The sequence below is a fragment of the Cucurbita maxima genome, unplaced genomic scaffold (genome assembly GCF_002738345.1).
Source record: "Cucurbita maxima cultivar Rimu unplaced genomic scaffold, Cmax_1.0 Cma_Scf00020, whole genome shotgun sequence".
In the NCBI taxonomy this organism is placed as follows: domain Eukaryota; kingdom Viridiplantae; phylum Streptophyta; class Magnoliopsida; order Cucurbitales; family Cucurbitaceae; genus Cucurbita; species Cucurbita maxima.
Genome location: NW_019272036.1, coordinates 3,746,344 through 3,771,302, shown reverse-complemented (window position 1 = coordinate 3,771,302; position 24,959 = coordinate 3,746,344). Strand labels below are relative to the sequence as shown.

At 36.2% G+C, this 24,959-nt stretch overlaps 6 protein-coding genes across 10 annotated transcripts; 4 read left to right on the top strand and 2 right to left on the bottom strand.

Moving 5' to 3' along the window:
- Nucleotides 1-117: 117 nt before the first annotated feature.
- On the bottom strand, nucleotides 118-1,221 carry LOC111494660 (metallothiol transferase FosB-like). Its single transcript, XM_023144633.1, has 3 exons — nucleotides 966-1,221; nucleotides 749-854; nucleotides 118-617 (listed from the first exon to the last, which is right to left on the bottom strand). The coding sequence occupies exons 1-3, from the start codon at nucleotides 1,118-1,120 to the stop codon at nucleotides 369-371; spliced, it is 510 nt and encodes a 169-aa protein (XP_023000401.1). The 5' UTR covers nucleotides 1,121-1,221; the 3' UTR covers nucleotides 118-368.
- Nucleotides 1,222-5,002: 3,781 nt separating this feature from the next.
- LOC111494608 (BEL1-like homeodomain protein 7) lies at nucleotides 5,003-8,302 on the top strand. Its single transcript, XM_023144583.1, has 4 exons — nucleotides 5,003-6,915; nucleotides 7,125-7,498; nucleotides 7,585-7,645; nucleotides 7,734-8,302. The coding sequence occupies exons 1-4, from the start codon at nucleotides 6,199-6,201 to the stop codon at nucleotides 8,166-8,168; spliced, it is 1,587 nt and encodes a 528-aa protein (XP_023000351.1). The 5' UTR covers nucleotides 5,003-6,198; the 3' UTR covers nucleotides 8,169-8,302.
- Nucleotides 8,303-8,644: 342 nt separating this feature from the next.
- Nucleotides 8,645-12,825, top strand: LOC111494611 (lipopolysaccharide core biosynthesis mannosyltransferase LpsB-like). 2 transcript variants are annotated; one of them, XM_023144585.1, is made up of 7 exons: nucleotides 8,645-9,388; nucleotides 9,488-9,630; nucleotides 9,960-10,231; nucleotides 10,777-10,931; nucleotides 11,380-11,642; nucleotides 12,132-12,194; nucleotides 12,325-12,825. In XM_023144585.1, the coding sequence occupies exons 1-7, from the start codon at nucleotides 9,067-9,069 to the stop codon at nucleotides 12,580-12,582; spliced, it is 1,476 nt and encodes a 491-aa protein (XP_023000353.1). In that variant the 5' UTR covers nucleotides 8,645-9,066; the 3' UTR covers nucleotides 12,583-12,825. The 2 variants fall into 2 exon arrangements, with proteins under 2 accessions (XP_023000353.1, XP_023000354.1); XM_023144586.1 differs by having other exon boundaries at nucleotides 9,249-9,388; nucleotides 9,477-9,630.
- Nucleotides 12,826-13,379: 554 nt separating this feature from the next.
- On the top strand, nucleotides 13,380-16,409 carry LOC111494614 (O-fucosyltransferase 13). 2 transcript variants are annotated; one of them, XM_023144589.1, is made up of 6 exons: nucleotides 13,380-13,584; nucleotides 14,083-14,162; nucleotides 14,510-14,580; nucleotides 14,680-14,768; nucleotides 15,015-15,236; nucleotides 15,492-16,409. In XM_023144589.1, the coding sequence occupies exons 1-6, from the start codon at nucleotides 13,454-13,456 to the stop codon at nucleotides 16,222-16,224; spliced, it is 1,326 nt and encodes a 441-aa protein (XP_023000357.1). In that variant the 5' UTR covers nucleotides 13,380-13,453; the 3' UTR covers nucleotides 16,225-16,409. The 2 variants fall into 2 exon arrangements, with proteins under 2 accessions (XP_023000357.1, XP_023000358.1); XM_023144590.1 differs by having other exon boundaries at nucleotides 13,397-13,584; nucleotides 14,476-14,580.
- Nucleotides 16,410-16,626: 217 nt separating this feature from the next.
- LOC111494629 (RHOMBOID-like protein 5) lies at nucleotides 16,627-19,058 on the bottom strand. 2 transcript variants are annotated; one of them, XM_023144605.1, is made up of 5 exons: nucleotides 18,680-19,058; nucleotides 18,317-18,480; nucleotides 17,240-17,415; nucleotides 16,892-17,148; nucleotides 16,627-16,812 (listed from the first exon to the last, which is right to left on the bottom strand). In XM_023144605.1, exons 1-5 carry the CDS (start codon nucleotides 18,967-18,969, stop codon nucleotides 16,746-16,748), a joined length of 954 nt encoding a protein of 317 aa, XP_023000373.1. In that variant the 5' UTR covers nucleotides 18,970-19,058; the 3' UTR covers nucleotides 16,627-16,745. The 2 variants fall into 2 exon arrangements, with proteins under 2 accessions (XP_023000373.1, XP_023000374.1); XM_023144606.1 differs by lacking the exon at nucleotides 16,627-16,812 and having other exon boundaries at nucleotides 16,892-17,099.
- Nucleotides 19,059-20,374: 1,316 nt separating this feature from the next.
- LOC111494587 (phospholipase D alpha 1) lies at nucleotides 20,375-24,594 on the top strand. 2 transcript variants are annotated; one of them, XM_023144551.1, is made up of 4 exons: nucleotides 20,375-20,627; nucleotides 20,840-20,938; nucleotides 21,881-23,780; nucleotides 23,888-24,594. In XM_023144551.1, exons 2-4 carry the CDS (start codon nucleotides 20,846-20,848, stop codon nucleotides 24,319-24,321), a joined length of 2,427 nt encoding a protein of 808 aa, XP_023000319.1. In that variant the 5' UTR covers nucleotides 20,375-20,627; nucleotides 20,840-20,845; the 3' UTR covers nucleotides 24,322-24,594. The 2 variants fall into 2 exon arrangements, with proteins under 2 accessions (XP_023000319.1, XP_023000320.1); XM_023144552.1 differs by having other exon boundaries at nucleotides 20,375-20,693.
- The last annotated feature ends 365 nt before the right edge of the window (nucleotides 24,595-24,959 follow it).

Here is a 24,959-nt window from a genome sequence, read left to right as displayed (position 1 = left end):
TAAGGTTTGGATGGATTTGAAATTAATGGCGTGGGATATTATTATCGAATTTTGTCGGTGGAAAATTTTGTTTTAACGATTGTTACACATGTTTTTTTTGTTGGTAAATTATGGGCCATAATTTTTAGTAGGTGAAATAGTTGTACTATGATCATAAAATGCCTAACAACAACAATAAATACTTCTAACATATAAAATATAAATATCACAGGCCCATTTAAACAACAAATGCCTAAAAACAGAGAAAAATACCCACAACAACAACAACAAGCGACATGTCGTCAAAGAAGAATTATTTATTTTCCATGGATTCAATCATTATTATCATTATCCCTTCTTCTTCTTCTTCTTCTTCTTCAGTTGTAGTGTTACACCATCTGGTGTATCTGCTGCTTCTGCTGCATTATCTGAAGATTGAGCTGGGAGCAGGATCGTGACATGCCATCACCCAATGGAATCACCGGTAGATTATCACAATTGCAAATCTCGATCATGAAACCATCTGGATCGTGGAAAAATAGCTGATCCACGTGTATTCCTCCTTCCTCTACTAACGCCTGCACGTAATTAATTCCCATATCCTTCAACTTCTTCTCCACTGCCCCCATGCTCTCGCACTGTTCATCCAACAGACATAGAACACTCACAATCACAATCACATTTCATTTAATTTCTCAATGTGTGTGTATATTTTTTCTAACCAATTGAAACAGGACTAATGTTGATCAATTACTTCCTAAATTTTTACCTGAAACGATATATGATTGTCCTTGGGATTAATCGCGCCCTTTTTCGGCAAATTATCCGGTTCTTCCGATTGCAAGAGATGGATTCCAATGCCGAAACCATACAGCCTAAAATCCGCCAGTTCAAAACCAAAATCATCATCACAGAACAAAAACAAAACGAGAGAACGATTCATGGATTCAGTTCGGTTCTGAAGTATTAAGTTGAAGAAATTTTACCAAGCGCCATCGAAATTGAAGGATCCAGGCCTGCGAATGGGGAAAAAACCTAGAACATTCTGGTAAAAATCAATTGATTCTTCCATTGATCTACACAGAAGCGAGATGTGGTTTAGCGATTTGAGATGCAGAGGATTTTCTCCAGTTTCCTTCATTGAGAATCGAAGACGAGAGAGGGATTTTTCTAGGGTTTTGGGGCCAACGAGGAAGAAAGAAGAGAAAAGGTGGAGAAAGAAATGAAGAAAATGATAATGGACAGAGTAAAACGGGGAAAGGCGGGAGGGTTTATATAGAACTCCTTGATATTATACATTGTGCCACGTATCTTATTTTGCTCACGTGGAACCCAGCTGTGGATATGACACGTTGCTGACTCGGATCTCAGCTAATACAAACAATATTATTTATTATACTATACCACACACTAGAGACTCGGGGTGTATATTAAAGCCGACAATCCGAACGGATCGAGTTAATTTTTTGAACCCCAATACATTTGATTTGGGTTTCAGGTTCATTACATAAACTTACCGAGTTGACCTAAATCTAACAAATATTTGGTAGAGTGAATAATCTTTTATCTCTCGGTTCAACTCTAGCTGTATATACTTACTTTCTTATTTTATTGGATGGAAATCGCCGCTATATACTTAAAGTAAATTTTTTGAACTGTGAATTTCTATATATTGTGTCGATTGGAAAGCAAGTTTGAAAGTTCTTTTTTTATTATTATTCTTTTTACATTGAATCGAGCATTTTTTTCATCGAGCTTGGTAAAAAATAAACGATTTTAAATACCGAGTTTTCCAAAAGTTATCCAAAATGCTTTTATTGTTGTTCTAGTATCTACTATATAGCTTTTGGATTTGTTTTACACCTAAAGCTGTGTACACCAATGGTATGGTAAGTGTCCATATGACAATTAACTATAAGACAATGTTGGACTATGTTAGATACTAAAGAGCTCGATTAAGCTTAATTAATAATTTATTTGAAAAAAATTATATAACTATTTTTGTAATATTATATTTTGTTAGGTAAAGCAATAGGACCATTTTTTTTAATATCCACATGCTGAACTAATTTAATAAATTAAAAATATCCAGATGCCCGACAATTGAGTAAATTCAAAATAAATAAAAGGATTAAAAATAATATATAGTCTATAAATACAATTTTTTAAAAGAAAAAAACAAAAGAATAATAGTGGATATGATAAGACATTGCATTGAAATTCATAATAAGGCCAAGCCAAAGAGGTTATTTCACTCTACCAATCATAATATATCCATAACTTTATTTTATTTTATTTTATTTTATTTTCAAATATAAACAAAACCCTAACTTCACTTCACTTCCTACCGTATCCAATCAATTTTGTTTTTTCTTCTAGGTTTTAGATTCATTTTGATTCATGATTTTGGAAAGATTCGGGTTTATATAATCCGATGTAACAGATATTTTAAAAAATTGTCTTGTATTTGAATCGGAGAAAGAAACTTTTTTTTTTTTTTTTTTTATAGACTTGTACTGGCATGCGGTTGGAATTCATTGAGCTTTTAGAACCGCCTCTACATGTTTTAGATACTCTCTCAGGTCCTAATATACACTCTACCAAATCTCGTTGAAGCTCTGTAACTCTGTGTGGGCTTGAAGTTGGAGCTCATGGAACTTCTAGAATAGTCTTTACGTGTTTTAAATACTCTCTCGAGTCTTGCTATAAACCCTACCAAATTTAATTGAAAGTTTAGAGGTGCTCACAAAACTTCTAGAACAGTCTTTACGTGCTTTAGATACTCTCCTAGGTCTTGCTATAAATGTTACTCAATCTGGTTGAAATTCCATAACTTTATAGGCTCACTGAGCATGTAGAGTAATCTGTAATGGAGTAAATTACTCTAAGTCGCATTTAAAATTTTAAAAATTAGAAGTTAAACTTAACCTACAATAAATGGATGCTTATTTCTGTAAGACCTCTTGCTCCAACCACGTGTTTTTTTGTGACTGAAATTAATTGCGAAAATAAATAATGGATAATTCAATTATTATTATTGTTATAAAAAAAAAAAAAAAAGACTTACTGAGGTGTCAATTAGCTGTAATTTTGACGTGGCAATTTTCAATATTTATAATTGCCCAAAATTTTATGGCCAACAGTAAAGGTCATTTTCGTTCACTGAATTTAGACTAATTAAATTTGTATAATAAATGTTCTAATAATAAATTTATTTAGTGTGACAAGAATTTCATGCCTTAACTTAATTTAATATAACTATTATATTTTTAACTCTATAGTTCAATCGAAAATTGATTTTTTTTAATTTTACTAAAATTTTGAGCATATTATAAAATTTATTATTTTAGTTATAAAATAATTTATTGAATGAAAGAAAAACGACAGTATTGAAGACATTAAATTATTTGGAAAGATATTGTTAATTGAAAAAATAATCCAAAAAGGCCAATATCGAGAATTATTTTATTAATTTTTAGTTCATAATATCGAGAATTAATGGTATGGTAATATTTAAAAATTAGGAAAGAGACAAATAATAGATAAGGGTTTGAATTTGGGAAGTTGGGCAACAATATGTAATCCATGAGATTGGAAGGACTAACAAGCAAATATGAAAAGAAATTTTCAATTAATTCCATGCTACGTAACCTATTAATATAAATACTATTAAAAATATCATTTTGAAGGGAGAAAATCGTAACCTGTAAATGGTGATGATTGCCACATAGACTTTAATGCTTAAATTATCATAGACGAACCAAATATAGCAATAAGGGTATGTATGTGACCATCGTAATGTTTTCGTCTATTTCTTTTCGAATTAGGTTCAAAGGAGGTTGAATCCATTGAACAAATATAAGATGAACGGGACATGTAGGATGTGTGTCCCTTATGATGGCGACCATTTGAATTTCGACTTTGACCCAAAATCTCCTCCGTTCCTTTTCTCGACCATTAACTTTGTTTGTATTTATGATTCAATTTTACCGTTGGTAAGAATAATTATTTTATCTTTTTTATTTTTTTTTTACTTAGGGTTTAAAAATAAGTGGAGATAAAAATCTAGAGTTATAATTTTTTTTTTCCAAATTTTATTTATGGAATTTTTAAAGATATTATTTAGTTGGTGTGATCCATAATTTCTTTCCTAAGCCCAGCCCATAAAAGAAGCCCAACTTTGAAAAAAATGGACGGGATCATTTTTATTTATTTATTAATATTTACCTTTATATTTTTTTATAAAGTATTGCAATTTTCCTTTTTTAGAATTAGTTTTTTTTTAGCCAAATTTAATTTTATTAAAATTATTGATTTTAGAGATTTTTATTTTTATTTTTTAAATATTTAAATTTAAAATTTAATTGGATGAAATTAAAAGTTAGTTAAGACGGTTTTTAAAAGTGAATAACGGCACATTTTCAATATATTGATAATATTCCCTATGGATCTTATCGCATGAGATTGTTAGGACCGTTAGATGCTGAATTTTGGGCACGAGGTACTACAATGGGAGTGTCGAGTAACACAGTGTAATAGGTGCACTCTTCATCAAGGACAACGTTCTACACCGTGCCCCAATCCATTATAGTTAAACAAAGAAAAAAGAAAATAAATTATTAATGTCATAACACCTATAATAATATTTTTTTATTGATGAAAAGTTTTAAATATTAAATCTAATTATGGAAAAAAAAAACATTAGAAAGTGTAATTAAATCTTAAATACTAATCATAAATTAGTTAACAAAATTAACTAATTAACTAAACTAAAGCTAAACTAATACACTCACATTTTAAACCAAGTTTTAAAAATAAATTTTAAATTTGAATTTTTAAATACGAAAAATAATTTAAAAATTCTTTATTTAACTTGCTATCGAGAAAGATTGAAAACAAAAACAAGCAATTAATTTATATTTTGGTGTAAATGAAAATAAAATAATAAATTTTTAAAATTGAAAATATTTTAATTATATAGAAACATGCGGACTCTCAGTGCGAGCAGAGATGTATTTTTCAGAACAGAATTCATTTGAAATGTGTAGAAATTTGAAACGATTCACAGAATTCATTAAGAATTAAACTCCAATTGTTGGCTGTTGCTATGAAATTTCCTTGAAATCCAGATTCCAGAAGAACATGCATGGATTTCCAAGGATTTCTTTACAAGATCTGCCTTCTCCCGAAACCGACGCTTCAACCATCGATCTCAAATGCTTAACCATCAGAAGAAGGAACCGCAGATTTTTCAAAACGTTATCGAAATCCCCTGTTATTGTTTTTCACGCAATCTTCCGATCGTGTAGCAGCTAATTAGCCCTTTTCAAATGCCGCCCACTCCCGAAACATTTCCCCCATTGATTCGATTCATGGGTTCATTGTTCTTGATTAGATGCTTTTCCCCTGTTATTCTCCTAACCAAAAGAGAGAGAAACAGCGAGGGGTTGGTTGGTGACGAATTTATGCTTCAAAAGAAGGGTTAAGTAATGGGTTTTAGGTCTATCAACTGGTGGTTAAGCAACCAACCACCATCGCGATGCATCGCCGCCACCATCTTCTTCTTGTTGTTCCTTTTGTTTTAAGGCTTTTATTTGTTTTTCTTTCTGTATGTAGCTTTTTTCACACGTGAGAGAAGGCATTGAATGATTGGGATTGACGATGACTTCTTCCCTTACTTTTAACCTGTAAAATATTTCTTAGTTGTTGGTGCTGCGCTTCTCGTTAATATATACTCCTTTTCTTTAATGTGTTCTTAATAATTTATTGCTTTTTTGTCGAGTTGGTGTTGGAGTCGTTGTTCCAATTATGAGGAAGAAAGAAGAAGTGAAGAAGCTGTGTTCTTCGTCTTTATTTGGGGGTTTCGTGATTATTATTCATTGATTATATTAATGGGGTTTCTTAAATCCTCTTGGGATTAGTGATTTTTCTCCATTTTGGGAATCTGGGTCTTCTTAATTCTTGTTTCTTCCCTACAATCGCATCATTTCTTTTGTGTTCTGTAACTTTGATTCTTTGATTGAGAATCTACTGATGAACTTCTTTATGAAAGTGGGTTTTGTTTGTTTCTTTTGTTTGGGAACTTTTTGATTCTCTTGCTTCTTTTGTTGCTTCATCAGTTTCATGTGTTTTTCTTTTGAATCTCTTGTTTGTTTGATCAGTCTCTGTTGGTTTGCTGGGCTATGATTCTTGGAAGATTAAGAGCTGTTTTTCATTCAGATGACATATTTTCCTAGTTTAAGCAATCCAAGAGAGTCCACGTTGGGTGACCAAAAACTTGGTTCTTCTTGCCAAGAACAGCTGCTCTGTTCTGGGAATTTTATGATGTTTATGAATCATCAAGACCCTTCTTGCGGTGATTACTCTGAGATTTTTTCTGGGGTTTCTTCAAATTATGTTGAATCTGTGGGAGATAGAAGTAATGGTGAAATGGGTTTCATTCCACCGGTCGTGGGAATTTTAGATCACTCAAATTTTCAATGTCAGGGTGTTTCACTTAGCCTTTCCACACACTCACCTTCTGTTGTTTCATTGCCTTCATTTCCTTCCCAATATCAGACCCGTGCCTTGCCTTCTTCATTTATCTGTGCACCTCCTTCGATCTTTGAGCAAAGGTCGAATCCGAAACTGTGTATGTCTGATGCGAAAAATGGTATGTATATGTCGGTTGCTGCTGCAAATTTGGTTTCGAATTCGATATACGTTGAAGCTGCACAGCAGTTGCTTGATGAAGTGGTTAGCATTGGGGATGCTTTGAAGGAGCTGAAGTCTAAGAAACTCAAAGGTTCTAATGATCTGACTGGGGAGATGTGTTCCGATGCGACGGATTCGTTGCTAGTGAATTCGTCGCTCGTGAATTTGTCCAGTGATTTATCGCCTGCCGAACGACAGGACTTGAAGAACAAAAACTCGAAGCTGTTGTCCTTGTTGGGTGAGGTAAGCCAACAGGTTCTTGATGTTCTAGCATCAGTGTTTGTGTTTCATTTTTGTTGCATCTGTTCATGATGATCTTTCCTGTTGTTCCTATAAAAACTTGCTGACATTGTTTAAGTTGCTATTGTTGTTTCATTAGCTGTTTGGTTGTTTTTCTATACATGTTGTTTGGTTAGTGTGTTTCCCACATGGTTCGATCAAACATTTTGCAGGTCGATCGAAGATACAAGCAATATTACCAACAAGAGCAGTTCTTAGTGTCGTCTTTCGACCTGGTAGCAGGCCGTGGGGCTGCAGAGTTCTACACTGCACTTGCACACTGGACTATTTCGTGCCACTTTCGACGCCTGCGAGATGCGATCAATGCACAGATTAAGACCACAAGAAGAACCTTAGGGGAGCAAGATGCTTCACATTCTGGCCAAGAGGGCATTCCTCGTCTCCGCTTTGTCGATCAGCAGCTCAGGCAACAGAGAACCCTTCAGCAGCTCGGCGTCACGTCACATAGTTGGAGGCCTCAACGAGGACTCCCGGAAAGCTCCGTGTCGATACTTCGTGCTTGGCTGTTTGAACACTTCCTCCATCCGTATGCACTCTTAACTATTATTAGTACATATTCTCAACATGTTTACCGAGGCCTTACTGTTCCATTTGTTTTGGCTACTGTCACAGATATCCCAAAGATTCAGAGAAACTTAAGCTAGCAAGACAAACTGGCCTGACTCGAAACCAAGTAATGTCTTCAATCCTGGACCTAAAACTCGATTTTTCGCACCCTCTATTTGTACAAACTCTTAACACCTTCAATTCGGTTCGTTTAGGTTGCAAACTGGTTCATAAACGCCCGTGTTCGACTATGGAAACCGATGGTCGAAGAGATGTACAAAGAAGAGTTTGGAGACACGAACATGGACATCAAATCCTCACCAGAAAACACATCCAAACCACCATGGAACAACAACTCACTCTTCTCCGAGGACAGGTCAGGAGACAAGTTACACGACAACACGAAATCAGCAGCCAGCAACAACGAGCGAGTTCTCTACGGCCCATGTTCTACCGACGACATGATCAAGCCGAGTAACTTCTCAGTCGACGGAGACGTTTCACTAGCATTGGAGCTGAAGCATTGCGAAGGCGAAGAATTCGGCATATTCGGAAGTAGTAACAATAGAATCGGTTCTATAGAGCTTGAGACACAAGATTTCCAATGCAGGCTCCCAAGCTCAAATATGTTGCATGATTTTGTAGTTTGAAACTTTGATATACATGTATATAAAAGAAAGGGTATAATAGATATTATTGGAAAATTGTGGATATAATTGCAAATAAATGTAATTTTGTTTGGATTTTTCCAAATAAGGAAAGGGGTTTTAATGTAACACTTTAATTCAAGTTCTTATTCTAATAGAAAGAAATTTTAATTTTTGAATTTTATTTCCATTTTTGGGTTTTGTGGATCATATTGAAAGACCCCTCTAGTAATTATTAATTACATTTCAGGAAGGAATCTGTTTGGTTTCAGGGACTTTGTTTAAAATATAGCTTTTATGAGCCCTTCCCTTGTAAATTTTGAAAATATGTTTAATACTAAAATTATAAATATTTATAGTCAATTCGAGCATACTCTATTAATCACTCTATCCTTGTAACCACTGTCGTCAAATAATAATAATAATAATAATAATAATAATAATAATAATAATTATTATTATTATTATTATTATTATTATTATTATTTGAGTTTTGGCCCTCTTTCACTATTTTTCGCTTGGATTGCCCTGGATCTGTCTGGGGTGTCGTTCTTCCAAATCAATCACTGAACTTGAAGTTAAACTGGTCTGCACATGCAGTGGCGGAGCCGTTTTTTCTTTGGAGTTTTCTCCCTTCTTCTTCTTCTTCTTCTTCTTCTTCGTCACTGATTTCACGTTACTGTACTTTTGTGGTGAAATGGAGGAATGAGGTATCTTCCTTCCACCTCTGAAATTTAGTTCGATTGGTCATTTGCAATTCGCCAGGTTGTTGTTTTACTTGGTTGAATTTATGGGGTTCTTTCCCCTCCTGCAATATTTTCGATTGTTCATTCCATTTTTCCACTTCTTTGTGCTAATTTGTTTTGTGAATCGAGAGTTTTCGCTGAATTGCGATTAGCTTATGCGAGTTGAATCGAATTCACGCCGTCTTGATCAATCTCGTGCGATACGGATGATGAAACGTCCGTTCTTAACTGTTACAATGACGAAGAAGAGATGGCCGTTGATGATCTTGGCACTGGTTTCCATTTCCACGGCAACGGTTTTTTTTATGCGGACTACGTTTGATTCGTGTAGCGGTGATGGGAATAGAGGTTTTGTGGAAGAAAAGGGTATCGATTCTCAGATTCGGTCCTCTCAAATCGAGAGAAAAGCTCCGAATCCTCTTGATTTCATGAAGTCGAAGCTCGTCCTCTTGGTCTCCCATGAACTATCTCTTTCTGGTATTATTGGAATTGTGTTTTCTTTGGAACTTCCCCAGCTATTGCAGTTGGAAGGAAATTTTATGGAAATTTGACTAAGAGCTTTTAGTTTGGGTACAGGTGGGCCTCTTCTACTCATGGAGCTTGCATTTTTGTTGAGAGGTGTCGGTACTCAAGTTGTTTGGATCACTAATCAAATGACCTCGGAGCCTGATGAAGTAGTATACAGTTTGGAGCGCAAGATGTTAGATAGAGGAGTGCAGGTTATATTCATTTTTTCAATTTTTCTGCACTTGATCATAAATTTCTTGCAACATTGTTAAACTAACAATCGTTGGTTATGTTGAGAAATGCTATAGAAATCGAGGATTTAACTTTGGCTTCCATAATTAGTTGCTTTTCCCTTTAACATGTTATTGTTTATTTCACAATCAATGATCCTGGTATTGATTATGTTAGCTAATTCATCGAAATTACTGGAATACTAGCAAATTGTACGTGTTCTATAGTTGATAGTGTATTATGTCTTTTCTTCTTTAAAAGAATGCTCACTTGTTTTTTGATGACTGAGGATGAGATTTTTGTCGTTAAGGTATTATCCGCTAAGGGACAAGAAGCTATTGACACTGCTCTAAAAGCTCATTTGGTTGTTCTGAACACCGCTGTTGCTGGAAAATGGTTGGATGCTGTTCTCAAGGAGAATGTTCCCCGTGTTCTTCCCAAGGTTCTGTGGTGGATTCACGAGATGCGAGGGAACTATTTCAAAGTTGAGTATGTGAAGCACCTCCCTTTTGTTGCGGGTGCCATGATTGATTCACATACAACTGCAGAATACTGGCAAAACAGAACACGGGAACGATTAGGGTATGATCTCAATAAAGATACGAGAATTTTCATCGTTAATAGTCGATGCTTTCACTAGTATAATTGTAAGCTAGCTAGGTCACTCTCATTTCTGTTTCTTTTTTATCCATTCCACATCTTGATTTATTTCTAAAACATGAATGTTCTATGGAAATCTTTTTGTTTGATCTTGAAGTGTAAAATGTTCCTCTAGGTACTTATTTCTATCATTTGTATTATCAAGGACTACTGGTCCACCATTTTTCCCTGGGCTTTTGAAAGTTACCCCATCTGTGAGGAAAATTTTAACGATGGGGGTTTGATAGCCAACTCTTGTGAACCTACATGTTTTCATATCTGAATTAACTCCCTTGAAGATATGAGATATAGAGGCGTATGTTTTTACTTAAAAATATAGTGCAAGTCATAATTCAGATCTCAAATGTTCTGTTTTCTTCATGCTACGTGTGTACTTGAAGTATTTTGATTGTTTTGCAACTGCAGTTTGTATGCTCTCCTAAACCCTTTGGTCATAATCTAAAAAGTCTTATCTTCATTTTTTCCAGAATTAAAATGCCTGAAACTTATGTCGTGCATCTTGGAAATAGTAAAGATCTTATGGAAGTGGCTGAAAATAATGTGGCCAAGAGGGTTCTTCGAGAGCATATTCGTGAGTCACTTGGAGTTCGGAATGAAGATATATTGTTTGCAATTATAAATAGTAAGCTCATTTTTCTGATGATATGCTTCTGCAACATTAGCTTCTTCATTTATCTATTACTAGGTTGGTTTGTCTATTTTTTTATTTGTTTGTGTGACAAGGCATATTTGACATTTTCTGTTCCTATTCAAACTTTTGTTAGCTATTGAAAAAGAAAATTGAAGGGTCAGTCACCGTTTTTTAGAATATAGAATTTCTCTCAATTAACAACAAACTTTTTCCTCAAGAATAATATGACTCTCTTCCTGTATATGAGAGGCTCTCTGTTGTTTAATTTGTCAAGTCCTGGGAAACTTATTTCCTCCAGCTGCAACAATGAAATAGAATAAAGCCTCTTTGAAGATGCAGTTTTATATAATATGAACTAATTTGGATCTCCTTCGACTTAATCCTCAAAGAAGTGTATTAATATGAAGTGTGTTGCAACACATAATCGATGTGATTCTAGGTGTTTCACGGGGAAAAGGTCAGGATTTGTTTCTCCGAGCCTTTCATCAAAGCTTGCGAATGATCCGAGATAAAAAGCTGCGGGTACCAAGGATACATGCAGTGGTAGTTGGCAGTGACATGAGTGCTCACACAAAGTTTGAAACAGAACTACGCAACTTTGTTGTTCAGAATAAAATTCAGGATCGTGTTCACTTCGTCAACAAAACCCTGTCTGTGGCTCCTTATCTAGCTTCTATTGATGTTCTTGTTCAAAACTCCCAGGTACTACTATAACTGTTTAACATATATACGAACTCGTGCGAGAAACTATGTGAGATTATTTGTGTATGTTAACCGCTAGTTTCATTGCTCGTCTTTCCATTTTTAGATGGTAAATTATAGTAATGTAGTACTTTTCTTATGCTAACGTAACTTATTTCATTTGTTCTCTTCTCTATCTTGCACCAAACGTCAGTTTTTAAAAGAAACATTTCAATTCAATGTTAAGTGACTTCCTATTTCTACCTTACTAAACCTTTGGCTATCAATGAAACCAGCATTTAGAACTAGACTGTAATGGGAGGTAGTAAAATATGTTGTAATTTGATTAAACTTTTGGTCATAGAGTATAATGTCATGGTCTTGATTTATATTGTGTGTACTGGAACCATATATATCCACTTTTCCCTGTTTATTTCCAAGAACGAAACCTATTAGATCAATCTTTCTTGGCCTCCAAAAGCTCCAATTTACTGTAAATGTAATGTGTAGGGGAGGGGAGAATGCTTTGGAAGGATAACGATTGAAGCAATGGCATTTCAGTTGCCCGTGCTGGTAAGTTGTGTACCTTGCAGTACATTTTTCCAATTCCACCTCCTTCAAAGAAAACTTCTAAAAATCTTACTGCTCTGTGCATTTGATCTTATTATCTGTTGAATTCCATCTATTTTCCCAATATATATAGGGAACGGCTGCAGGAGGAACAATGGAGATTGTAGTGAACGGAACGACGGGTTTGCTACATCCTGCAGGGAAAGAAGGCGTGACCCCTCTGGCAAAGAGCATCGTGAAGTTAGCGACACACGTCGAGAGAAGGCTGACGATCGGAAAGAAAGGATACGAGAGGGTGAGGCAAATGTTTCTGGAACAGCACATGGCCCAAAGAATAGCTGTAGTTTTGAAGGAAGTTCTGCAGAAATCAAAGAGCCACTCTAGCCATTAACCCTCTGTTGTTTTTATTTTACCTTACATTACATGCTTGAGAATATAGACAAATTGAATGAATGCTATAGGAGGAGGAGAATTGTATGCTGTACTTCTTCTTCTTCTTCTTCTTCTTCTTCTCTCTTTTGGTACAGTTTGTTGCAGGAAATCACGTTGCCCAGGTGGTGGGTGGTTCTGAATGTAAGTTATTTTCGTGTTCTTATTTCTTGTTCTGCTAAGAAAATGGAAGAAATTTAGCCCCCTTCCCATGACTGTCGTAATAACCTAACTACACCGATAGTAGATATTGATCTCTCTGGATTTTCCCTTATGAATTTCTCCTCTTTGGGCTTCTCTTCCGAATTTCTCATTAAGGTTTTAAAATGCGTCTTCTAAGGAGAGATTTCTACCTTCTTTAAAGAGTATTTTATTTTCCTCTCCAACCGACCCAATCGATGTGGGATCTTACCTCCAGCAGTCGAATTAAAAGGGTAAAAGATGAATAGAAACTTTGTTATTTATATAAAAAAAACAAAATTTTAGGAAATTATGAAAATTCAATTGTTTGACATACCCACACCACACCCAATTCTTTATATATATATATATATATTTTAATTTCAATTTTATTGGCCATTCTAAAGTTTGAAAAGAAATAAAAAAAAATGTTTAAAATTGAAAGAGAATAGATATTTAAAAAATGAATAAGAGCAAATAAATAATTTTGTAAAAAGGAAAAAAAAAAAAAAAGTAAAAATAATAAAGTTGTGGGAAAAGAAATCTTCCGGTTTATATGGACCGTTTTGAGTTCCGATCAATTTTCTTTTCGAATAAGAACATAGATCCGTTCTTGTGGACGGTGGAGGAAAGAAGGCTTTGCTGGATCTGAAATGTTTATTGTCTCAGTGAAGCCATTCTTTAGCGTTCTTGTTGTCGGTCTTTGTTTGACCTTGGCGGTGCTTCTCTTGTCGCCGTCCTCTTCGCTTTTCCCTGGCGCTTCAGTCTCGTCTACTCATCAACGGTGCGCTTTACTTTCCCTTTCTCATTATGTTTATGTTCTGACTTCGAGTATATCATTGGATGATCATGAGTTTGAAACCTGAAATTAAAATGAAAAAATGGCTCGATTTTGGCGTTTTTATCCCGAAGAAATGGCGGAAATCTTGCTTGAACTTGCATCATCTGAGAATATGTAGTTGTCTTTCTTTCTTAATTACTTTATGTTGTTTGCTTTGTACTGTGTGGTTGCATTGAGAGTTGGAGGAATCATAAAGAAATTGGATCTTGAGTGGAATTTCACGAGATGAAGTTAAAATAAGGTTTTCTTCGTCTCAGATCTAGTAATAGGATAGAGGCCCTGTCGCGTGTCGTCCCCACTACCTGTCATCCCTCCTCAATGGTGGCCTTTTTTTAGTTCTTTTTGTGAAATCTAGAGCGTAATTATAGCAGTTCCAGCTGAAAGACTTGACATAGTTCTTCTAAACTACAGAAGATTAAATTGATCCAATTTTAATTGCAGAGGCTACACGGACATATGGAGTCTTCGAAGGGTAGCAGAGTGGAGGCCTTGCAAGTGGTGGCTTCAAGGTCACCTACCTGGTAAACTGATTTGATTTCTGGCGACAACTTCTCGTTTACTCTCATGTTCTTCTGTCTTTTCAACTTTTTTTCCATAATGGAATAGCAAGGTTACTTAATTTGTAAGCCACTACCTTTGGATGAATTATGATGATTTGGGCACTGGGATATTCTTGAGTAGGAATTCACAGCAGACAATATGCATGTAATAAGATATAAAAGATTATATGGACTTTATGTTGTACTAGGAAAAATGGTTAGATTGTAACAAGGGTTGGGGGGATTCTGATAGGTTTTGATAGTCTGAGTCAGTTTTAATTGGCTTTCATTGCAGACATTTGGATTGGTTTTTTGTTGAAATGCTGCAGCTCTGCCTGCTGATAGCAATGGATATATACGCGTGGATTGCTATGGTGGGCTCAATCAGATGAGAAGAGATGTAATATTCATTGGTTTTTCTATATTTGTAATTGAACTTTGTTCATTACATGGTTAAAGCTTTCTAGCTAAAAGCTGACGCTCTTTATCATGTGTCCAGTTGTGTGATGGAGTTGGTGTAGCACGGCTGTTGAATGCTACCCTGGTTCTGCCAAAGTTTGAAGTGGCTGCATATTGGAATGAATCGAGGTAATTAATGGCAATTTCTTTTCACTTGCCTTCCACGTTCTATTTCGTGCATAGACCTACCTGTAACTTTTTATTTGCAAATCCATGGTAATTCTATTTAACTTGGGTTTTTCCTTATGATGTTATCTATAACATGTTCATTTACTGACTTTTGGGTGTCTAAAGTACTCCAATACATTTTCCACTCACTAAAGAAAATGTTATAAGCTGCTTGCATGTGGTTTAACCTTGCTGTTTTTTTTTCAGTGGTTTTGCAGATGTATTTGATGTTGACTATTTTATTAGTCAGATGAATGGTTATGTAAAAGTTGTTAAAGAGTTGCCACTAGAGTTCGCGTCCAAAGAGCCTCATCATGTGGATTGTAGCAAACGCAAAGGACAGTTCGATTATATTGAAAGTGTCCTACCATCCCTGCTGGAACATCATTATATTTCAATAACTCCAGCAATGAGCCAGAGAAGGGATAGGTACTTCAGAGTTGTAGTATTCTTTATTATTCGACCTTTTGGTTTGGTTTAGGTCAGTACCATGATAGAACAACGCCTCGATCGGCATCCAAAGCATTGACAGCTACCTCATTTCACTTTCAATTGTGTGTGCAATGTTGTACAGGAGTTCTTTTTTGCTATCTTCTTTGTCTTTGCTGTAGTTCTCTAATTTCAGTGATGCGCTTAGTCAGTGGCAATGCTCTTAAAAATTTTCCTCCCAAAATTCTTTTACAGGTATCCTCAGTATGCAAAAGCTGCCCTATGTCAAGCTTGTTACAATGCTTTGCGTCTTGCTAAACCCGTGGAGGAGAAAGCCAAGAAACTTTTGGAAGTGCTACCAAAGCCCTTTCTCTCTCTTCATCTTCGTTTCGAGCCAGATATGGTGGCTTACAGCCAATGTGAATATCAAGGACTTTCTACTGCTTCTCTAGAAGCAATTGAGGCTGCTCGGGTAGATAGGAAACCATGGACCGGAGAGTTAGCCAAAATATGGAGAAAGCGAGGGAAATGTCCTCTCACCCCTCGTGAGACAGCCCTCATATTTCAAGCACTCCACATTCCAACTAATACAAATATTTACTTGGCTGCTGGTGATGGTTTGATGGAAATGGAAGGCTTTACATCAGTGTACACCAACGTAGTAACCAAGTCTAGTTTCCTCAGTAGTGACGATTTCTTAAACATGCATGGTAACACAAAAGCTGCACTGGATTATTATGTGTCTATTAACAGTGATTCTTATGTAGCAACATTCTTTGGAAATATGGATAAGATGGTCGCAGCAATGCGCGCATTCAATGGAAAGCAGAGGACATTGTTTTTAAGTCGGCGAGCTTTTGCAGAGTTCACTTACAATGGTCTGAAAGGAAAGGAGCTGAATCAAGCATTGTGGAAGGCTCATAGAGATGATTTCGTCATGGGCAGGGGATCTGCATTGTCCGACTGCTTTTGTGAGTTCAAACTTTGAGCTCGAGAAACTCGGGTTTTTCATTTTGGTATCATTTTTCCTCGTGTTTATCTGAACGAAGTTTTCCATGTTGAGTACATGCTGTTCCAGTTAAAATTGTAACCCATCTTTTGATAGAATAGACAAGGATCGTTTTGATTACAGCCATTGAACAGGAATATGCTCCTTCGTTCTTATTCTTTTTCTCTGTGATGTCATTCAATTGGTTGCTTTAATCTTGGAAACCATAGATCATAAGGCTTTGTATGCCTTCTGATTGCTTAAAAATGAAGATCCATCCTTTGAAAGCGGTCACCGTTTGTCACAATCGCTTTGTAATTGTTTGTTTTGCCTTGTAACGCTTTTATTGCTGAACAGAGATCTATAAAACAAAAGGAGAAGTGGGTATTTTCTACATACAAGTTAAACTTCACATTATGATTTTATCGTTTAAATTACACTTTCAAAGGAAAATCATATAAGCTTTCCTCATCCAAACGATCACCAAATCAAAGTACTTTTGCTTCCCACGAACAGCCACTTCAGAAAGTGTTGCTTTCCAATACTTGTGGACCAGTTTTGTAAAGCCTTGTTAAACCAGATACATATCTACAAAAATGGCAAAAAAAGTTACAAGATAAAACTCGAGCTAGACGGAAAGTATATCGGTCGCTTCGGTTTTGCTTACCCAAAAATCAAGAGGATTAGAGCTACGATCAACAAAAAGTACTGATAACATTTGTGCTTGGATTTACGTTTCACATCAGCCCCTGCAGGGATGTACTTATGGTTAACGTATCCGAACTGCGGTTGGATAAGGAGGATGAAGCCGAGGAGAAAGCCCGAAACGAAGCCTCCAATGTGTGCTGAATTGTCGATGTGAGGTATGAATCCGACTGCCAGGTTTAAGGCAATGATCAGAATCAAAGATATGAAGGCTGCACACTGAGTATGAATGACAAACAAGCCATAAGGTCCCAATGTATAGTATGGAAAGATGGAATGGAAAAAGGATTATTTGTTTCTTTTTTGTTACCTTATTTGAATATATTGTCCAATTTGTGATGAGCTCAGAAAGCATAGCGCCCAAAAGCCCAAAAAGTGCACCAGAAGCACCAACTGATATGATTGGATTTTCAGATGGATTGATACTCAGAGATGAAAGTAAGCTCCCACCAAATCCAGAAAGCACATACAAACATCCTATTTTCACTGCCAAAACCAAAAACAAGAACCAAACATTATTTTCTAACAAGCACGGATATCGATACGAGACATGAATATGACACGTACACCACCATAACTGACAACACATTAGTTTTTAAGAAAAACGTATGTATTATTTTTATACAAAAAAAGAAATTTAATGTCGATGAGTTTATGTATATTTACTCTCGACTTAACAAATATTTGATTGTAACACTCCAAACTCACTGCTAATAGATATTATCCGCTTTAGCCCATTATATATTGCCGCCAACCTCACGGTTTTAGAACATGTTTACTAGAGAAAAGTTTCCACACTTGATCTCACAAACCACCCCCTTTGGGGGCCCAACGTCCTCACTGGCACACCGCCTGGTGTTTGACTCTAATATCATTTGTAATGTCCCAAGTCTACTGCTAGTATATATTGTCCATTTCGGTTCGTTATATATCGCCGTCAGCTTCACAGTTTTAAAATGTGTTTGTTAGGGAGAGGTTTCCACACCCTTGTAAGAAATGCTTAGTCCCCTCTCCAACCGATGTGAGATTTTACAATCCACCCCTGGATTATCAATTGGAGAGGTCTCCACATTCTTTATAAGGGTGTGAAAACCTCTCTCTAACAAAAATGTTTTAAAACTGTGATGCTAACGGTGATACGTAACGAGCCAAAACGAACCATATCTGACTTGGGCAAACTTAATATAAAATCACTTTTCAAAATTCTTGTAATAAACAATCAAAGTAACTTAACTCTTGCTAAAAACACAGGCAAAATCTCTCCCTCCCTCTTGTTCTTAGTTCTTAGTGTTTGAACTACATATGTTTGTAGAGTGTGCAACGTGAAACTATGAATCAACACATAAAAAAAAAAAACAAAGCAGTTTACAGTGTTGAAAGTGCTTACAAAATCCAAATTCTTGTTCGAGCCGAATTCCTATGAAGAGAAGGCTGAGCATATTTGCAAGTAAATGAATAACTCCAGCATGAAGCCACATACACGAAACCAAGCGCCACCCTTCGCCATGTTCCACTACTGCTTCTTTATCCAATGCCCCATATCGTTTCAAACTGCAAAATACAAAGAACAAAAGAAAATCAAACAAAACTCCCCTGTTCTTCTGTTCCTCTGTTCTTCCCCTTCTGCTAAAACCAGAATTTCCCCCCAAAAATCATGTTCTCTTGATGGGTCGTCCAATTTCATCCATATTTACCAAACCCATATGCTAATTTTTCGATTAGACGAACACCCGAATCAATAGATTCTTACGTGCTGATGGAAGGGCCGAGGAGGGGGTTCTCCTGAAATGGCTGGAAGGAGAACCGGCCGAGCTCAGGGTAAAAGAGGCAGCGGTTGCCGCCAATGGCCGCGGGGCAATTATTTTCATATAATGTGAAAACAAACATGGCAATATTGGCCAGGAAAGTGAGGGGGACAAGCCATGGGAACCAGGGCTTGGGAGGCGGAGGGTAATAGCTTGGCGGTGGCGGCATTGAGAGGGGCTTTCGGACATCATAGGACATGGACTCGATGTCGCCCGGCGGCGACCTCTTCCCCATTGCGCGGCGGAGGGGAAGAGTGCACAATAGCGTCGGTGACGACGGATGCTATTGTGCACCAGTTGTTAGAGTGAGAGAAAGAAAGGAGAAATAGCCAAAGAATGGCTAGGAACGCTTCTTGCTAGGATGGTTCGTTAAGTTAGGTACCTTTTCCAGGAAGTGGAAAATTACTGAATTGCCCACAAGGGGGAATGATAAATACCATATATTTAATTATTTCCTTCCTTTTATTTTCACAATTTCTTTATAATTTTTTTGCCTTAATAATAAATCAATTTCATAATATCTTAGATTATTATTATTGTATCTAATTATTTATTGAATGTGATTTTCTTAAAAAAATTAAAAGTTAAAAAAGGCATTTTAAAAAGCAAGAGACGGAATTATTATTTTTTAAAATTTTAGAAATGAAAGCTGATATTTTAAAATTTTAAAAAATAATATAATTTAGTTTCAAAATATAAATCCTATAATCCTATATATATATATATATATATATATATATATTTATACAATCTCATATAAAAAGGGTTAATTCCATTTTACTCAAAAAAAAAAAAAAAAAAATTAATCTACAAAATGGTTTATGCACTAAAATAATTTTTTTACAATGTCTAAAGATAATAAGTGACTTTTTTAAGCCACTATCTATTTATTTATGATAATATTTATGCTTATGTTAAAATTTTAATTAATGAAAATAATCTAAAATATTTGATAAAAACGAGAAGGGTCTTAAAATAAAATTTCAATTAAATTAATTTTAGCAATTTTTTTAATACATAAAATATGAAATCAAGATGACGAGAGAAGGAACAAATGAAACACGATAAATTATTTTATAAATTTGAAATTATATTTAAATACAAATTGAATTTTAATTTGTACTTTATTAATAATTTAATTATTCTATATTTGAAAATACATGATAATAACTTTTTTACCCTTTATATGAATATGAAATAGTCTAGAAATATCGGTTTGGAATGCAATAAATATCCCAATAAATAAGACAAAAATTGAAAAAAAAATTCCATTTATATGAGTGGCTTACGCGTACCGACACGGTTGCAAACAGATAAATTAATCATTTGTTTCCCACATTTATTTTATTTTAATTTTTCTAATGCCTTCTCTCTAAATTCTCAAGAAATAAAAAAAAGGGCCAAAAAGACATTTTTATCCCTACAATTAAAACTTAATTTTTATTTGTCTCTTAATTTCTAAATATTTGAATTTCCCTAAAGTCAATTGGTTATTTCTTAGAGGAATTAAAAATGAATTTCACGATCATATATAGAAATTAAATTAAAATTAAATAAAATAAAATAAAAGAAATGAAAAAGTTATTTTTGTTTTTCTTTTTAAAAGATATTTAAAAAAATGAAATCCACACGGCTTTGCCGATCCCGCGTTCACCGTCTCCTCGTGGGGGAGTTTGAGGAGCTTTACTCGAGCTGCTTTAGCGGATCGTTCATGTCGCTTGACTTTCTCTCATTCACACGTTCCAATAATTTCTTTTCAATTCAATTCTTTATATTTATTTCCTTTCCCAACTGATCAGATCTGATCTATTCTGATCTGGTCTGACCTTCATTTCCTTTCTTCCTTCTTCTCCTCCACAGATTCGAGTTCACTGCGTCTCTCTGCAAATCCAAGTTCGTTTTCTTACTCCTCTTGTTTCTTCCATCAGCATCGTTTGTGAGGGAATCGCGTTGTTGGAGGTTCTCTTAGTGTGTGTGTGTGTGTGTGATCTGATCCGTTTATTGTATCTGATTTATATTATTTATATGATCTAAGTTTGTTTGATTATGTTCCCTGCAAAATCGGTCGATTCTTGAGTCGATTAAACTTGTTTTTGGTGGTGTAGGTGAGAATGGAAGGTCCTTCGCTTCACGGTACGCTTCACGCCACAATCTATGAAGTCGACAGGTTGCATACTGGTGGTGGATCCAACGTCTTCAGCAAGGTACATCTCTACATGTCGATGGAAAATTCTTTTGCATTTTGGTCGATTTCTGATTCTATTGCGTTGCCGGTTTGTAATTTTGATTTTTCTTCTCCTAATTCTCAAGTGTGTAATTTGACTGTGAGTTTATGGTTGACTTTTTCCTCTGGATAAAGTGCTTGTGTTTGAATGTGATTTCGATGAAGTTTTCTGATCTGTGGCTGGAACTGATTTTGGAGAAAATTGGACAATTAGAATCGCTTGAAATATTGGTAAAAGCCCCCTGCGTTCAACTAAAATAGGTTAGATTCAGAAGAATATTCTTCAATTATTTGAGATGTTCAGTTATACATAAGTTTCTCCGTCATCAAATGTTTGAATATTCAATGCGTAATCCATATTTCTCTTCAGTGAAAAGTTACTGAATTTTCTGAATGAAACTAAATTAGCCCTGGGTCTGCTTGTTTCATTGTTCTCTTGCCACTGCTTGGAGCTCTTCTGCATAATTCCCTTCAAGCCACAGCGTCTTGGTTTACCAAATAGGATTTTCTTGCCAAAGTTAAAAGGTTTCTGCTCCATGCTGATGCTTGATCACAGAACCAAGTGAATTTTGAAATGTTGCTATTATGATTTTTTTTCCCTCCAAATAATACACAATTTTTGTACAATGGTAGATCTGTATTTTCAGCTTGTAAATGTTCTTTTTAATATTCTTCTGCTGGCACATGCAAAGAGATTGTTACGTTGTACATGTAAACCATTCTCTTAAAATACTATGTACGATCGTACATGTAAATATTTTTCAGAGGGGCAAATGTAATGCCTTCTTCAGGCGTGAACCAAACTTCTTTCCAACAGCATGAGCTTACTGGAGACAAGTCAACATTTATGTGTGTTAAACACAAACCTATCTTCTTGCTTTTCTTTCATTCAATTGGATTAATGGAGAAACATTTATTGCAGTTAATGCAAAACCTTGAGGAGGTGGTTGGAATTGGCAAAGGAGTTACCAGACTATATGCAACTATAGATTTAGAAAAGGCTAGAGTCGGGAGGACACGAAAATTGGAAAATGAACCCCATAACCCTAGATGGTATGAATCTTTTCACGTCTACTGTGCCCATAGGGCATCAAATGTTATCTTCACCGTGAAGGATGATAACCCTATTGGTGCAAGTTTGATTGGACGTGCATATGTACCGGTGGAAGACATCATTGATGGGGAGGAAGTTGACAGGTGGGTTCCACTCTTAGATGAAGAAAAAAATCCAATTGAAGGAGATTCTAAGATCCGTGTCAAGCTTCAATACTTCAGAGTTACTAAAGATCGCAATTGGGGTCGTGGTATAAGAAGCCACAAATTTCCTGGAGTCCCCTACACATATTACCCACAGAGACAAGGTTGTAAAGTCTCTTTGTATCAAGATGCTCATATCCCTGATAATTTTGTTCCTAAAATACCTCTTGCTGGAGGAAAGAATTATGCTCCGGCCAGATGTTGGGAAGATATTTTCGACGCTATACAAAATGCAAAACACATGATCTACATCACAGGATGGTCTGTTTATACAGAAATCGCCTTGATAAGAGACTCAAGGAGGCCAAAGCCCGGAGGAGACACCATGCTTGGTGAGCTGCTTAAGAAGAAAGCAAGTGAAGGCGTCAGAGTTCTTATGCTTGTCTGGGATGACAGAACATCAGTCGGTTTACTAAAGAAGGATGGTCTGATGGCTACTCATGATGAAGAAACTGAACAGTTCTTTCGAGATACTGATGTCCACTGTATCTTGTGCCCTCGTAATCCTGACGATGGTGGAAGCATTGTTCAAGACCTACAAATCTCTACAATGTTCACTCACCATCAGAAGATTGTTGTTGTGGATAGCCCAATGCCAAGTGGAGATTCGGATAAGAGGAGAATTGTGAGTTTCGTTGGTGGCCTTGATCTTTGTGATGGCAGGTATGACACACCCTTTCATTCCCTCTTCAGGACATTGGATACTGCACATCACGATGATTTCCATCAACCCAACTTTCCTGGTGCATTAATAACAAAAGGTGGACCAAGGGAACCTTGGCACGACATCCATTCCCGACTTGAAGGGCCCATTGCCTGGGATGTCTTGTTCAATTTTGAGCAAAGGTGGAAGAAACAAGGTGGGAAGGATGTCCTTGTGCAGCTTCGGGAGCTTGATGAAATAATTATTCCTCCATCTCCTGTTATGTACCCAGATGACCATGAAACCTGGAATGTTCAATTGTTTAGATCTATAGATGGTGGGGCAGCCTTTGGCTTTCCTGAGACCCCCGAAGATGCTGCTAGAGCTGGGCTAGTTAGCGGGAAAGATAACATTATTGATCGAAGTATTCAAGACGCTTACATTAATGCTATTCGGCGGGCTAAGAATTTTATTTATATTGAAAACCAATATTTCCTTGGAAGTTGTTTTGGATGGTCTCCTGAGGATATCAAGCCTGAGGATATTGGAGCCTTGCACTGTATCCCAAGAGAGCTTTCCCTTAAGATCGTAAGTAAGATTGCAGCAGGAGAAAGGTTCACTGTCTATGTAGTTGTCCCAATGTGGCCAGAAGGAATACCAGAAAGTGGATCGGTTCAGGCAATATTAGATTGGCAGAGGAGGACATTTGAAATGATGTATAAAGACGTGATTCAGGCTCTTAGAGATAACGGTATCGAGGAGGACCCCCGTAACTACTTGACATTCTTCTGTCTTGGCAATCGGGAAGTCAAGAGGTCTGGAGAATATGAACCTCCAGAGGCACCAGAGGAGGATTCCGATTACATGAAAGCCCAGCAGGCCAGGCGTTTCATGATTTATGTTCACACCAAGATGATGATTGGTAAGCAATGCCCTGTGTCTATTTTTGTTCCTACGAATTCTCCTTTTTTTTCTTTTGAACATGTGCGATTTTCTTTATGAAATGACTGGGTTCAACGTCTACTGCAGTTGATGATGAGTACATAATTGTTGGATCGGCCAATATCAACCAGAGATCCATGGATGGAGCAAGGGACTCTGAGATAGCTATGGGCGGTTATCAGCCATATCATCTGTCAACCCATGAACCTGCACGTGGTCAAGTTCACGGATTCCGAATGGCCCTATGGTATGAACACCTTGGTATGCTTGATGAATCTTTCCTTCGGCCAGAAAGCGAAGAATGTGCTTCGAAGGTTAACAGAATTGCTGATAAGTATTGGGATCTGTATTCAAGTGAAGCACTTGAGAGGGACTTGCCCGGTCACCTCCTCCGCTATCCCATTGGCATAAGCAGTGAAGGTAATGTGACAGAGCTCCCAGGATTTGAGTTCTTCCCCGACACCAAAGCACGTATACTCGGAACCAAATCTGACTACCTCCCTCCCATCCTCACTACTTAGTCATGTTTCCTACTCCATACACAGAAGTTACTTTTTCGTGCCATCTATTTCGAACAGGCACCTTGTGTTTGTAACTTGCAAAGACGTTTTAAAGGTTTGAGGTGTTCTTCAATACTCTGGCTGTAACTTTGGCTTTGTTTCTTGGTTTGAGGCTTACTTCAAATAGTTGCTAATGTAACTTTGGGCTGTGTTTCTCAGTCTCTGGTTTACTTCAATACTGGCTAATGTATCTTTGGCTGTCTTTCTTGATGTTATAATGTTTAGCTTCATTTTCTTGTGGTTTTGTACTATTTTATTCTCGTTAGTCCAGGCTTTCAGTCTTCACGTGAGTGATGATGCAAGTCTATGCTTGTTTTTAGATTAAATTATGAATTTATTCTTAGAGGAAGTTGAGATTTCATCGACCAGATGAAACTTCATAAATAGTTCTGATGAATCTCTTAGTATAGACTGTCTTGGAGGAATTTTTATCAAAGCGTACGAAACTAAATTCTAATTTTCTTCGTAGGAACTAAATTTGTAATTCAGCCAAGGGAGAAGTTTCTACACTCTTATTAAAAATGTTTCATTCTTCTCTTCAATGAGATCTCACAATAAAATCATATTATTCCTTGTTCTTAAGTAATAGCCCGCCTTCC